The 14631-nt window shown below is 40.0% G+C and overlaps 2 protein-coding genes across 2 annotated transcripts in view; both read left to right on the top strand.

The window, feature by feature from the left end:
- Positions 1-4413, top strand: part of LOC117360453 (NACHT, LRR and PYD domains-containing protein 12-like) — a 39535-nt gene extending 35122 nt beyond the window's left edge. The window contains exon 7 of the mRNA XM_033944215.1: positions 3936-4413. Coding sequence (XP_033800106.1) covers positions 3936-4032 — 97 coding nt within the window. The 3' untranslated portion in view covers positions 4033-4413. The remainder of the gene's footprint in view (positions 1-3935) is intronic.
- An 8498-nt stretch (positions 4414-12911) lies between these two features.
- LOC117360360 (olfactory receptor 2D3-like) lies at positions 12912-13847 on the top strand. Its single transcript, XM_033944059.1, has one exon. The coding sequence runs from the start codon at positions 12912-12914 to the stop codon at positions 13845-13847; it is 936 nt and encodes a 311-aa protein (XP_033799950.1).
- The last annotated feature ends 784 nt before the right edge of the window (positions 13848-14631 follow it).

The raw sequence follows: 14631 nt of genomic DNA, 5'->3' as shown, positions 1-14631 counted from the left end.
GGGCTGAGAACTTTTCAGCAACTCACGACACTTTTGCTGTTGCTTTTAGGCTATATAGAGACTGGAAACCAGTTGGGAGGGGAAGAGATTGCAGGCTGACAGATTGGTGAATTATAGAAAAAGGTGATTTCCAAAAAGCCTTTGACAAGGTGCCTCACGAACGTCTACTCCGGAAACTGAAGAATCATGGGGTGGATGGAGACATACATAGATGGATCAGAAACTGGTTGGCAGGTAGGAAACAGAGGGTAGGAGTGAAGGGCCACTACTTGGACTGGTTGAGGGTCACGAGTGGTGTTCCGCAGGGCTCGGTGCTCGGGCCGCTGCTATTTAATATATTCATAAATGATCTAGAAACAGGGACGAAGTGTGAGATAATAAAATTTGCGGACGATACAAAAATATTTAGTGGAGCTGGAACTAAAGAGGAATGCGAAGAATTGCAAAGGGACTTGAACAAACTGGGGGAATGGGCGGCGAGATGGCAGATGAAGTTCAACGTTGAGAAATGTAAAGTATTGCATGTGGGAGGCAGAAACCCAAGGTACAACTATACGATGGGAGAGATGTTATTGAATGAGAGTACCCAAGAAAGGGACTTGGGGGTAATGGTGGACATGACAATGAAGCCGACGGCACAGTGCGCAGCGGCCGCTAAGAAAGCAAATAGAATGCTAGGTATAATCAAGAAGGGTATTATAACCAGGACAAAAGAAGTTATCCTGCCGTTGTATCGGGCGATGGTGCGCCCGCATCTGGAATACTGCGTCCAATATTGGTCTCCGTACCTTAAGAAGGATATGGCGTTACTCGAGAGGGTTCAGAGGAGAGCGACACGTTTGATAAAAGGAATGGAAAACCTTTCATACGCTGAGAGATTGGAGAAACTGGGTCTCTTTTCCCTGGAGAAGAGGAGACTTAGAGGGGATATGATAGAGACTTATAAGATCATGAAGGGCATAGAGAGAGTAGAGAGGGACAGATTCTTCAAACTTTCTAAAAATAAAAGAACAAGAGGGCACTCGGAAAAGTTGAAAGGGGACAGATTCAAAACGAATGCTAGGAAGTTCTTCTTTACCCAACGAGTGGTGGACAACTGGAATGCGCTTCCAGAGGGCATAATAGGGCAGAGTACAGTACTGGGGTTTAAGAAAGGATTGGACAATTTCCTGCTGGAAAAGGGGATAGAAGGGTATAAATAGAGGATTACTGCACAGGTCCTGGACCTGTTGGGCCGTCGCGTGAGCGGACTTCTGGGCATGATGGACCTCAGGTCTGACCCAGGAGAGACATTGCTTATGTTCTTATGTTCTTAATGGTGATAACAGGGGCAGGGCTGGCCATAGGTTAAGATTTATCTTGAGTAAATTAACTGGATTGGCCTACATTTCCAATGGTTACCTATGATGTGGATCGTGCCTCCATAGGCGTTTTAGGCCACCTAGTGCCTCTTCCGGCATTAGCCATTCTTACAATGGCATTAGGCGGGCTATAGTGCCTATGGAGGCCCGATTCCGGCATCTTGAAACTCGGTTAAAAACATTGTTTCGCTGGTGTGTTTTTTTTACTGAGCTTGAGTGTCTAAAAACCAGCGCCATTTAGAGAATCCAAGCCTGTATGTCTTATACAGACTTGGATTAATCAACCATGTCTGGTGATTTTCTGGGGGGGGGGGGAGGGAATGTAAAATGTTGGTTGACTATGATTGTGGTGTGTTTACTGATGAACTTTGTATTATTGTATCTAGTTAACCTTAATAAAATATGTTTACAATATACATAAAATATTCATCAGAAAATAGGCTTACCGGTTGATTTTCAAAAGGAAACTCCTTAAGAAATTTTCTTTGAAATTTGAAATGCAGGCTCACAGGAACAAAATACCTGTGGGCTAGCAAACAGCTGGCAGTTGCTGAAAATTATCCTCCTCCAGATCAATATAAGTTTCCTTTCATTATTTCATAGTACCAGGAATCCATAACTTGCCAACTGACTTCACTGAAATCACTGACCTGCAGAATTCTGACAGAATTAATAAACTGCAGTACCACAGGGCTCTTTACCCAAAAGTAACCCCCAAATACCTTGGCATGGTAGCAAGGACCCCCCCCCTTCCCATATACCTATATAGAAACATGATAGCAGATAAATGCTAAATAGCCCATCCAGTCTGCCCATCCACAGATCCCATATCCCTATCCCATTTGTTCTTGAATTCAGACACAGACTCAGTCTCCACCACCTCTTCCGGAAGACTTTTCCACCCTTTCTGGAAAAAAGTATTTCCTTAGAGTACTCCTAAGCTTATCACCTCTTAACTTCAGCAGCGATTAACAGCCCCAAGTGTGGCAGGATTGTAAAAAAAAGTATCCTGAGAACCCTTGAAAAATCCGTGGTAGCGGCGAAAATGGGTCCCTGTTGAGCTTGTCAGTACTCAGCACACTTTAAAGATAAGTGTTGATTTGCTATGTATAAAAATAAAATTTTTTAAAATAATGAATTTATGATACTGTAAAAATTGGTAACACAAATAAGGAGGTGAAGGTAATTTAGTCAGTGATGGTAATCTTAAAATCTGAATGACTTGGTATTGGATGGGAATATCCTGGGATTGAATTATCCCTATCCAAGTGGGTTACTGAGATCATTTTACTCCACAATCTCTTTCAAATACCCTTTAGTGGGATTTAGTTTGTATTGAGGTTTTTGAGTGATTCACCATTCCAGAGCTTCTTTTTAAATGAAAGAGACTTGACTCATGCGAATTTACACCACTTAGGTATTTAAATGTTTCTGTCATATCTACCCTGTCCCGCCTTTCCTCCAGAGTAAACATATTGAGATCTTTAAGTCTGTCCCCATACTCAATTTGATGAAGACCACACACCATTTTAGTAACCTTCCGCTGGACTGACTCCATCCTTTTTATATCTTCTTGAAGGTGTGGTCTCCAGAATTGTATACAATATTCTAATTGAGGTCTCGTCTTATACAGGGGCATCAATACCTCCTTTTTCCTACTGGCCATACCTCTCCCTATGCACCATAGCATTCTTCTAGCAAAAGTTCCATGTGGTAGAGAATATGGGTGGAAAGGGTTAGGGTCTGATATTCAGAGCGATTCAAGTGATCAAAGTGGCTCTGGTCTGCTTAAATCACCGATCAGTGGCTAAATGCCGATTCAGTAGCATTAAGCTGGGCCGTTCCACTGAATATTGGCTCTAATCAACCCCCCACCCCGCAAAAGTGGAGGCTGGTCAGGGTTGAGCCAGGGGGTGGTGCTCGGGAGGAGCTGGGGCTTATTTGGGCTTCAGCATTATTTATCCTGTGCCCGCATAAGATGAGCAGGTGAATTTAGGCCAGATCAAAATCTGTCCTGAATTTACCTGCTCATCTTATGCAGGCCCAGGATGAGTATCAAGCTGGGGCCCGCATAATTTATCAGTGTTTTTTTTTTAACAAAACAACCCCCTTTGCTCCCTCTCTCTCCTCCTCCCATTATCAAAGCCCCCCCTGCATTGTGACCCCCTCCCATGTGTAGGGAGGGCCCCTACCTCCAGGTCTACCTCCAGGTGGTCCAGGAGGGGTCTTTGTGGCCAGGAGCACAGTCCTATCTGCCAATAGTACCACAGGGCTGAAATTTTGCAGGATTATACAGTTGACATCCCTCTGTCTAGTAGTATAAATAAGTCACATACTCCAATTTTGGAACCTTTTCACGCAATGGGTCACATTTGTATTATTACCTCAGCATATTTAAACCTCACCAGCCTGTGGATCTGCATGGACTGGGATTGGATATTTCTGCTATATAGAACATAAATGATACACTGCAGAAAAAAAACAATGTATAGTAGACAGAATGTATACAAATAAACTAACCTCTTCCTCATAGTACAATAGTAGTCTCTTAACCTCTCTTAACTGTCTTTGCAGTTTATCAGAAAATCAATTTAGTGAACATGGGAAAGAACAACTGAACCAATTCTCAGAGAAGCTGGGAAAACATGGCCGTGTCATACTGTTAATGTGAAAGAGACTCCCCAGCATGATGATAATCAACTGAAAACAAATGCAACGTGAAAAGAAAAGCATACAGCTGCTAAATTAATAAGAGCATTTCCTTGTAATACAATACAATGGAATGAACAACCCATTGGTAAAGAGCTCTCATGTCTTTGTGGGCTGGTATGTGTTCATTATGTACAGTATAGCAACAGGGACGGTATGTGTAAACCTCCCTTGAACACCTCCTATTTCAATAAAGTATATCAAGTGAATTATCCAGGCCCTCAGAGGTGCAACTAGACAGTTCAATAAACTTTCACAACTGTTGGATTTATGCCCCCAATCGTCATAGGGTCCCTGGTATGATGAAAAGTGCAATGCTTTTTTTTGTCTATTTTTTGTATATATATTTTCAATAAATATGTTAAATAAGTTAAATAAATAAGTAACGAAGTTTACTTAAAACATGTTTCACCCTGTTAAGGTTTCCTCAGGGCACAATCCCTACAATAGGAACTAACATTAATAATCAATGAAATCGCATGACACAAAGACTATCAGAAACTTGGCTGATAACATTCTCTTACCTCAAAACTGTTAGCTCATCACGACGTGGCCAACCAAAATGTAATCTAAGATGGCCGCGGCGTCTACTGTAACTACTTAAATATCATAGCTGAGACATGACGTCAAAGGGTCAACCCGGAAGCGCGAAACTAACCGCGTTCCCCCAGGAAGCACCCTGCTGGAAAAGATTACCGTTGCTAAATTCACTCCTATATTATTATGACAGTGTATATGAAGACAGGGAAATACAGTGAGACCTCACCAAAGGGACTGCCATTCGAGTTCTAAATTGAGCCCGTGAGGTATGACCGAATTAAGTTGATAGATCCACCTCTGTTCTAGAAAATTAAGCTTTGCCTCCAAATTTCCTTCTGCTCCCTGATAATCAATGGTGTCAATAACACGCCATTTAATCTGATCAAGTGTGTGTTTCTTAGACATCCAGTGGGCTACAAGAGGGGCCGTCAGAGTTTCTGTGGATATTCTTGACTTGTGCTCATTGAGTCTTATCTGGACTGCCCGTTTGGTACGACCCACATATATTAAAGGGCAAGGGCAAATGATGATATATACTACCCAGCTGGATTTACATGTAGTGTGGGTCCTGGCCCAAATAATACGCTTGGTATGGGGGTCCTGCCAAATACTGCCCTCCACCGTTTTATCACACCACTGACAGTGGGTGCATTTGGAGTGGGCCGCCTGGTCCACAACACCACGGGTCTGGCGGGTTAACATCTGGCCTATCGTGGTACCCTTCATGTATGCTATCAAGGGGAAATCTTGGAGGCCTCTCAGAGCCCTCAAGATGGGCCAGTGTTGTCTAATATATCCCACCACCCTCTTGACCGCATCCGAATAAGGAAGGACACAGACTAGTCTAGTGGTTTCAGAATCTTGGGGATTATTGGCTCGGGTGTCTTGGAGCAACAAGTCACGATGGGCATAACGGGCCCGCAGATAGGCCTTATGAATGGCTTTTTCTGGATAACCCCGGGCCCGAAACCTGAGAGTGATGTCATTGGCTGCCCTTTGAAACTGAATCAAATTAGAACATACCCTCCTGGCCCTCAAAAATTGACTAACTGGAAGACTGTATTTGAGTTTATATGGGTGGAAGCTGGAGAAGTGGAGCAGAGCGTTCCTAGCCACTGGTTTCCTATAGAGGGTGGTGGATAATGTATTGCCCGCCCTGTAGATGAGAATGTCCAAAAATTCAATTTTAATCGGGCTATATGTGGCAGTAAATTGAAGATGCATATTAATGGTATTGATTCATTGGATGAATTGTTGTAATGCACTCTCTGTTCCCGTCCATAGGAAAAATATGTCATCCAAAAACCGTTTCCACAACAGAATACTATCACGGAAATAGGTAGATGGATAAACTGCCTGCTCTTCAAATTTGCCAACGTACAAGGTGGCTACAGAGGGGGCAAAGGTCACCCCCATAGCAACCCCCTGAATTTGTTTATAGAAAGTATCCCCATATTTAAAATAGCTTTCCTGAATAACCCATTTAGCAAGAACCACAAGGAAATCCGTAGAAATTCTTTGGGGTCCCTGTCTAGCTTCTAAAGTATCCCTGATGATTTCCAGGGCCCCTTGCTGTGGAATCTTAGTATACAGAGATATACATTTGAAGTATACATTTGAAGCCTTAACATACCAATTCATTATGTACAGTATGCACATGGTTTGTGTGTGTGTATATATGTTTATATATGGGTCAATGCCTGCCTGCAGGTGTATTTGTGTGCATGAATGGGCATCCAGTGTTGGGTAACAATACTGTATATTACTAAATACAGTCCATTCTCGTTATTCGCACATTCCCAATTTGCAATTTCACGTATCCATGGTTGCATGCATTGTGACCACTATTTGTAGGGTTACTAGATTTTCCAAACGGAAAATATGGACCCCTTTAGACCCGCCTCATTATGCCCCTGTACCACCCTAGCCCCGCCCCCGCTGCCTTCTCTCATCGCATGCGTGCATGTCCTCCTGCCCAATGGCGATTTCTTGGAAGCTTTTCAAAACCTGGACAAAGTACTGGGTTTTGAAAAGCCGCCTGGACCCCCAGATATGTCCTCAAAAGGAGCACATGCCTGGGGAAATCTAGACATCTGGTAGCCTTCACTATTTGTCATTCACGCCATGTGTTTGTGTATTTGCAGACCTCCTGCCTTAGAAAAAGCTGTGATTCCTTTCACTTTGCAGTTTTGGTTTTTCTTCCAAATATGGCCACCAAGCATCAAGAGAGTGAGTTACAAGCATCTGCAGGTATAGCTCCAAAGAGAAAGAAGCATGTCGTGCGTTTGAGTGACAAAATATGTGTTTTAAACGGGCTTAGTTCTGGCAAGTCTATTTCTGCTGTCAGCAATGTGAATGAATCCACAATCCAATCCATTTGACAAAAAGAGGAATAATATCCATCAGTTTTTTCGTGAAGCTACACCAGAACATTCCCAAACAACATCTGTGGTTCATGATCAGTCAATGGGAAAAAAAGCAGAGTGGACAGCATTGTTGTCAGGATGAAAGCCAGAGACATTAAAAAAAAAAAAAAACAACATGTCTCCCAGGGGCAGGAAAACATTACCACGGTGATGCCACGGTTACTGCGGTAATGAGGGCCGTGTTGGGCTATTTCCTGGTATTACCACAGTTCCGCTAGACAGTTTCATGGTATTGATGCAGGAATGGGAACCAATGTCATGGTAACGCTGCAGTAATGGGGAATAGGCTGCCCTCCCCAGGCCTACCTTAAAAAACTTACTGGTCTAGTGGCCTCTTTGGGGGCAGGAAAGATTCCCAGTCTTTCCTGCCTTCTGCCGCCGTTGCACCCACTACTAATAGAGTTTCAAAATAGCTTTCTCTGTGCTCCCTCTTGTGTTTGTCAGGAAAGATAGCAAAGAGATGATAACTATTTTCTTTTTCTTTGATCCAAACCAGTTTTACTATTTTGTGTCCCATCCTTCCAAATGGCTAGAGTCACTGGGTTGCTCTTCTCTTTTTGTATTTGTATTGCAAAAAAGAAGCAAAAGATACATTTCCCCACCAAACTTGGGCTTTTATATCCATTTATGGCATTAACTAGACTCTTCCAAAGATTGTTCCCAGTTGGGAAAGCCATCTACATGCGCTTCTCTAAGTTAAATGTCATACCAGAGCAAGTGGTATGAAATTGAATTAGCACAGAGGCAAATATATTAAATTTGTAGTACTTTTCTGAATATGTATCATGGGTCAATATGTTCAGTGTGACACTAATTCCTGGCACATTTCTGAATTATTTGAAATGGTGAGTATATCGAGTTGCACTTTGCTACTGTTTGGTATTTTGTGATGGCTCTACTTTTGACTGGATGCTTTTATTACAGCTGCTTAAGACCAACCTCGTTGGAAGAGACTCACTAAAGACCCTTTGACATGGCTGCCATAAGTTAAAGTGATCATCCTACTTGTGCTAGAGTGTTGACTTGACTTATCTCTTCTACTGATGCTTGGCACAAATTGCTTAAGGGTGTAAGAGATGAGTAAATATTTCTCTCTTACTGAATTTGGTTCATCGCAGTATTGAGTACTAATTTGATCAATTAGTGAGTTGTTTGTAAGATAAAGTTAATTTAGTTGTAAGCTTGGAAGCACTTTGGTGAGACTAAGAGTAATTGCAGCTGATTTTAATTGCATATACATGATATAGTCCCTGGAGCATCTGAAAGTTATATAATGCTTTATGACTTACAATAAGCATGCTAAAGTTCATTAGAAGAGATGGAGGTACCTATAGCTCATTGAAATGTTCTTCATTCAACCACATTATGTTGAAAGGAACAAATTAATGGAAAGAATATACATTAGGTATCTATTCTGTTCTATTCTATTTTTTTTAAGGCATTTGTTCTGCTCCTTTCCAGATGTACAATTAAGAAGTCAGCATATTAGTTGAGAACTAGATATATTGCTTGCAGCTTGATTCCTTAAAATACATAGAAAATAATACAATAGAATGTGGGAAGAGATGTTTCTAATAAGTAATGGAAAATAATTTCAGACTTTAATCGCTAAAATACTCTTCCAACAAACATCTTTTTTAGTTAGGGAGTTCAAGGAGAAAATCAATTGTCTTAAAGCTGAGCAATTATACAAATAAGAAGAGATAGTATCATGGATCAGAGAGCCTAGTTTAATGTTTCTCAACTCAGTCCTGGAGTACCCCCTTGCCAGTCAGATTTTCAGGATATCCACAATGAATAAGCATGAAAGAAATTTGCAAATAATGGAGGCACTGTATGCAATTCAAGTTTATGCCTATTCACTGTGGATATCCTGAAAACCTGACTGGCAAGGGGGTACTCCAGGACTGAGTTGACAAACACCGGCCCTAGTTTAAAATTAATATGTACCATTATAGGCAGCCAATGCAGATCTATCATCAAAGGGACAACGCTATCAATTTTGCAAGAGCCATAATTCAATTTAGCTGTCACATTTAAAATGTTATCTAAAATATATATATTTTCATTCATAAGTTTGGATCACATGATGTATCTGGAGTAGGGGGAAGGGCGTAGAGAACTAATAGTGGGGCTTTTTTATCGCCAGCCACGGAGCTAATACCACCGCAGCTGGCGATAAAAAGCCTAATGCAGTTTCGTAAGGGGGTGGTGGTGGTGGTATATGAGATGCTTGTGTGAATATAGTTGGTCTTTCCTTTTTTTTTATTCTGATGTACCTTTCTATTTTGTTTAATATTATATTCTGTAAATTGCTGTGGTCATTTATAGCCAGATGGTATAGAAAACTTTAAATGATAAATGATGATAATTTCAATTTGTATTGCAAGTTAATGGGTAATTCAAGAAACTGTGATAGTCAAGCTGAGGAAATACAAGGTAGGCCAAAAGTAGATATACAATATTTATTCATTATTTTTTATTTTATTTTACAGATATTGAATAGATATAATACAGTACTGAATGATAATCAGGTAAAAGTGAAATGATGTAACTGATACAAAAACTTCACCCGAATGTTATTCATGACACCTGTAAAATAAAAAGAAATAATGAATAAATACTGTATACCTACTTTTGGCCCACCCTGTATAATAGTTCAAAAAGGTTCAAAAAGATAGTGGACTAAACTGATCTGATGGAGCGAAGTTGGTGTAATCTAAGAAAATAATCTTTTTAAACAGGTGTACATTGTGGTTCTAATACAGGGATTCTCAACCTAGTCCTTGGGATACCCACATAGGCTTGGATTCTCTATAGGGCACTGATATTGTCAGCCATCTAAACAGCAGCTGCCAATCACGTATAAATTACATGATGGTACCCTATAGCGAATCGCTCCTCTGTTATCCCACTGAAAAAAACTGAGTAAATGGAAGAGTAAATTTAAGGAAGTTCTTAAGATCTCTGTCTTACCACATAAAGAAATTAGTAATTAGGAACATGCTGAGTTTGAATAACTTTTGCTTAAATGTTATTTTTTACCTTTACGATTTGAAATGAGTGCTTGCATTCTGTTTTAGAGACAGGAAATGAAACAGAAAATCACATTACCGACTGTTAATAATTCTTCTGGAAGAAATGTTAAATTTCTAGATGTTTAACTTTGGAACGGAATTAATCCCCAAGTTATATTGCGGTCCAACATATTGTATTGTTTTATTTCTGCCTAATCAAAAAGTTAATGCCTTTCTGAATGTTTTAAATTGTTTGCAAAACTGTCTTTTCTTTTCCATACACTAAAGTAAAGGAGGTTTGTTTCACTCACATATGTATTGCTGCAAAGCAAGTTATAAAAGTGGGATTAGAGAATTCTATGTAATGTATAAACTTCTTGAAATTATGTAAGAATCAGTTAAAAATTAAGCATCCTAGTCTTCAGTATTTTTATCTTTCTAAAGGTCTAATTTGTTTTCCATTAATGAAATTATGTCCATATAGTGATTTTTTTTTTGTAGCATTTCCTATGCACAGCTGTTTAATTTAAGAAGCTAAAACAACAGAGATTTAAAAGCCATATTTTAAATTATTAGGGTGTAAAAGTTATGAAAGATTGAAGAATTTTAGGTTAAAGAAAGTTGTTTGAGAGACTGTTAGAAAAATGTGAATGCAATTTGTTCGCTACTAATGTGAGTTGTGTTAATGATATGATAATAATTAATTTATATTGCAGAGATTATATGGATGTCAGTAAGTTTCTAACAGTGGAAGTATGTGATACTGTCAGGATATATAGGAAATGTGAAAGAATTTATCCTAGTTGACACAGTGAGATATCGTGAAGATATTGGGAGTAATCAGATCTGCTCTGGCGACAGCTTTCTTATGAGAGCACAGGAACTGTTTTGTTTTGTTTTTAAGTGAAGAGTTTATTAACTTGCCTCCTTAGATGAGGTAAGCTCTTGACAGGATGAAATCCTAAAGTATCTTTAAATATACTAATGTAGAAGAACAGTATTTTAAGATGTTTGAATAAGGAACTACTTCACTTGTAGTAGGGTAATTTAATGTCCTCATTGTGAAGTTTTTTTTGCCAACTACAGTTCCTTAACCCTGATGATCTATAACAAGGGTGTCCACCCTTTTGGCTTCCCTGGGCCACATTGGCTGAAAAAAATGTTTCTGGGGCCGCACAAATGCGCAAACGCTGCAGCAAGACAGAGGAGGGAGCCCGCAAGACGGTAAACGCTCAGGGGTAGCAAAGGAAAACACTGCATCGCCCTCGACCAGGGGCAGCAAAGGAAAACACTGCATCACCCTCGACCAGGGCCGCACAAAATACTTCACTGGGCCGCAGATTGGACACCCCTGACCTATAGCATAGATGTTTATAGGTGTGTTTATATACTGATGTGATGGAAACCCTTTGCTGCACTGTTCCAAATATGGGGGCCTGTTCTTTATATTTGGCTAGCCAAGATTTATAGTTGGCATTATTATACCTTGTTTCATCTTAACCATACTACTACTTGTTATTCCCGGTGAGTTATCTTGACTCTCCATGATCTGCTGTAGCTACCAGAAGAAACCCCAGCTATTCTGCTGACCTTTGTTGTTCTCCTCTACTATATACCATAAATCTGTGAGTCAGGGCACAAAACTAGCTAGTATGACATATGCAAATCTGTAAGCTGATTTGAGAGGGAAATGTAGAGGTTTTGTAAACTTTATAGGTGTGCCTGGCTGTTACTAATAGAATAAATTGGAAAATAAAAGCATGCAAGGTGATACAAGATGCTTAACTTTGAATTATTTGGGATGAGTGAGACATGTAAATTGTGGAACAATCTGTGACATGTTAATTTAATTGGATTGTGGCAGATGAGCCTTAAATTGAATTACAAAAGTTTAGCAGATATTATGACCACTTGTTATGTAGAAAAAGCTTTAGGATGAGGAAAAAAAATCCAGTTTAATTTCAGGATGACTAAAATTCACATTGGTATTGCAATTGACAGGAAAGGCCTTGTAAAACATGTCAATGGGCTTTAGCTAGAGGGGAAGCAAGGCCCAGATATTTATACTAGATAGTTCCCCAAATGCTATCTGATGAAGAAAAATCATCGTTATAGGTGGGAAAAACAGACTAAACAGATTGACAAGAAAAATTCTACAATATGTGGAAAATGTGGTAAGTTAAGAGAGAGGAAATAAAGTCCAGATGAGAAAATTGTGAAGTTTACTGCCATCTACTGGGCTTAATGTGTAAAAATCATTTTGGCAAATGCATGTCTTTTGTGACTATGCCAGGCATAGAGGTTATGCAATGCTCTAGCAATGTACAGTATTCCCAGAAAGAACAGGCTGTGTGATCAGCTAAGACATTGTATTCTAACATACTCTAATTATCACAATGATGTCAGATGTTTTAACTTAGAGTTCTCCTTCAGAGAGAAAGAAAGTGGGATGTAAGGCATATTTCTCTCCCCAGACATAAATGCTATTAATAAATTTGAATCTGTTTGCTGTACAGTCTATGTGTCTGACTTATTAAAAATTGCAGAACGGGAACATTCTCCCATATATTGGGGGATGGGACTCATTCTGAAAATTCTTTCTGCCCCTCTCTTCAAGTGTCCAGCCTTGGCTTGAACAATGTGGGCACCTAAATATTATGTGTGCAAATACCAGGTTATATTAGTATTCCTGGTATTTGTAATTCCTGGGAGACCAATTCCATTTTAAAATAGGATCCTACTGCATGGCCTTGAGGCACCTAAATTGAGGTGCCTAGTTGTAAAATTGCCTCTTTGGTACATTAATTTATGGAAATCCTGTGTTTGTGTTTCACAATCTTCCTTTTTAGGGGCATGAAATGCAGCTGAGAAATCAAACCTTGGTGACAGAATTCCTTTTGCTGGGACTCACCAGTGATGCAAAGACTCAAGTTTTACTCTTCCTACTCTTTCTGGTTATTTATCTAATTACCTTAAGTGGAAACTGTCTGATAATCGCCGTGGTCTACGTAGATTCTCAACTCCAGACCCCCATGTACTTCTTTCTCAGTAACCTTTCCTTCCTAGACATGTGTTACACAACCATCATTGTCCCCAAAATGCTGGTGAACTTTCTGTCCCAGAAGAAGACCATCTCATTTGTTGGCTGTGCTGGACAGATTTTGGCTTCTTTGTTCTTAGGCGAGACAGAATGCATTCTCTTGGCAGTCATGGCTTGGGATCGATACACGGCCATCTGTAACCCATTGCACTACAGTGTCATTATGAACAAGAAGGCATGTCATCATATGGCAGCTGGCGCCTGGGTTTGTGGGTTAATGATCTCTATGGTAGATGTTGTGTTTACTTTCCACTTACCCTTCTGTGGCCCAAACATAATTAACCATTTCTTCTGTGAGGTGCCAGCCCTCCTTCGCCTGGCCTGTACAGATACATATGTTAATGAGGTGGTGATATTTGTGGTCTGTGTGATAACCTTAGTTGTTCCTTTTAGTTTAATTATTTTCACTTATGTTTACATTATTGCTACTGTTGTGCGCATCCCTTCTACTACAAGGCAAAGTCGTACTTTCTCCACTTGTGCCTCTCACCTCATGGTTGTAATGTTATTTTATGGAACTGCCATCTTCATGTACATGAGACCTAGAGAAAGTTACTCCCCTGAGAAGGACAAGATGGTATCTGTTTTTTACACAGTGATCACTCCCATGCTGAACCCCATAATTTACAGTCTCAGAAACAATGAGGTAAAACGGGCATTGAAAAAAGTGAGATGCTTGAAAACATTCACCTGATATACTAGAATAGCATTTCGTGGGCAATACAGTAAAGGAATGAGAAACCCTAGAATCATTCTACTTGATTTATCCAAATCAGAAATATTCCATTGGGTTGTATTTGTTCACCAGTAGGGATAAACTATCTGATATATATGACTTAAGTTTCATTCAAATCAAAATCACCACTAAGGATTAGTCTTAGGCATGTGTAATGTAGCAGTCTTGGAACATGACAAATTCCATGCTGAATCGTACTAAGAACTTTTGAGTCCAGCATCCTATCTCTGACCGTAACTAGTCTAGGTTTCAAGTATGGTGCAGATCCCAGAAAGAATAAAGCCTAGAATTGTAGTCGTCAGAAAACTGTTCCTAAATAGAAAGGAACGGTGTTCAGACTTTAGTATTTTGTCATGTCAAAATGGATAAAGTATTTGAAGAGAAAGGTTATAACTCCAGTCTATCTCTACCACAGGCTTAAGGACACTTCTGGGGGTTACAGTGCCATGTCTAACATTTAGGGCAGTGTTTTGAATGGCAGCCCTTAGAGACCTCTGGAGTGATCCTCATTAATCTGTTTATCTCCCTCATTTTCTGCATCTGTACCCAAGTTCATGATAGAAAGTAGAAGTGGGGAAGAATCACATGCTTGAAGGACAAGGCATTTCCCAACAGAAAAAGAGAATGCATTTGGAAATGCCTACCTCCTTGAAGATGCCCCCAATGAAACATTTGAGCGCAGGTTAGTTGGGATGGATAAAGTACTGTGAAGCTGTTGCTAGAGGTTGTGACCAGTGTTCCC

This window comes from Geotrypetes seraphini, chromosome 5 (genome assembly GCF_902459505.1).
Source record: "Geotrypetes seraphini chromosome 5, aGeoSer1.1, whole genome shotgun sequence".
Lineage (NCBI taxonomy): Eukaryota > Metazoa > Chordata > Amphibia > Gymnophiona > Dermophiidae > Geotrypetes > Geotrypetes seraphini.
Note: the sequence above shows the minus strand (reverse complement) of the source record. Positions and strands in the feature narration are given on the sequence as shown.

Bases quoted from the DNA above. Each gene is read 5' to 3' on its own strand.
- LOC117360360 (XM_033944059.1), top strand. From the start codon at position 12,912: ATGCAGCTGAGAAATCAAACCTTGGTGACAGAATTCCTTTTGCTGGGA.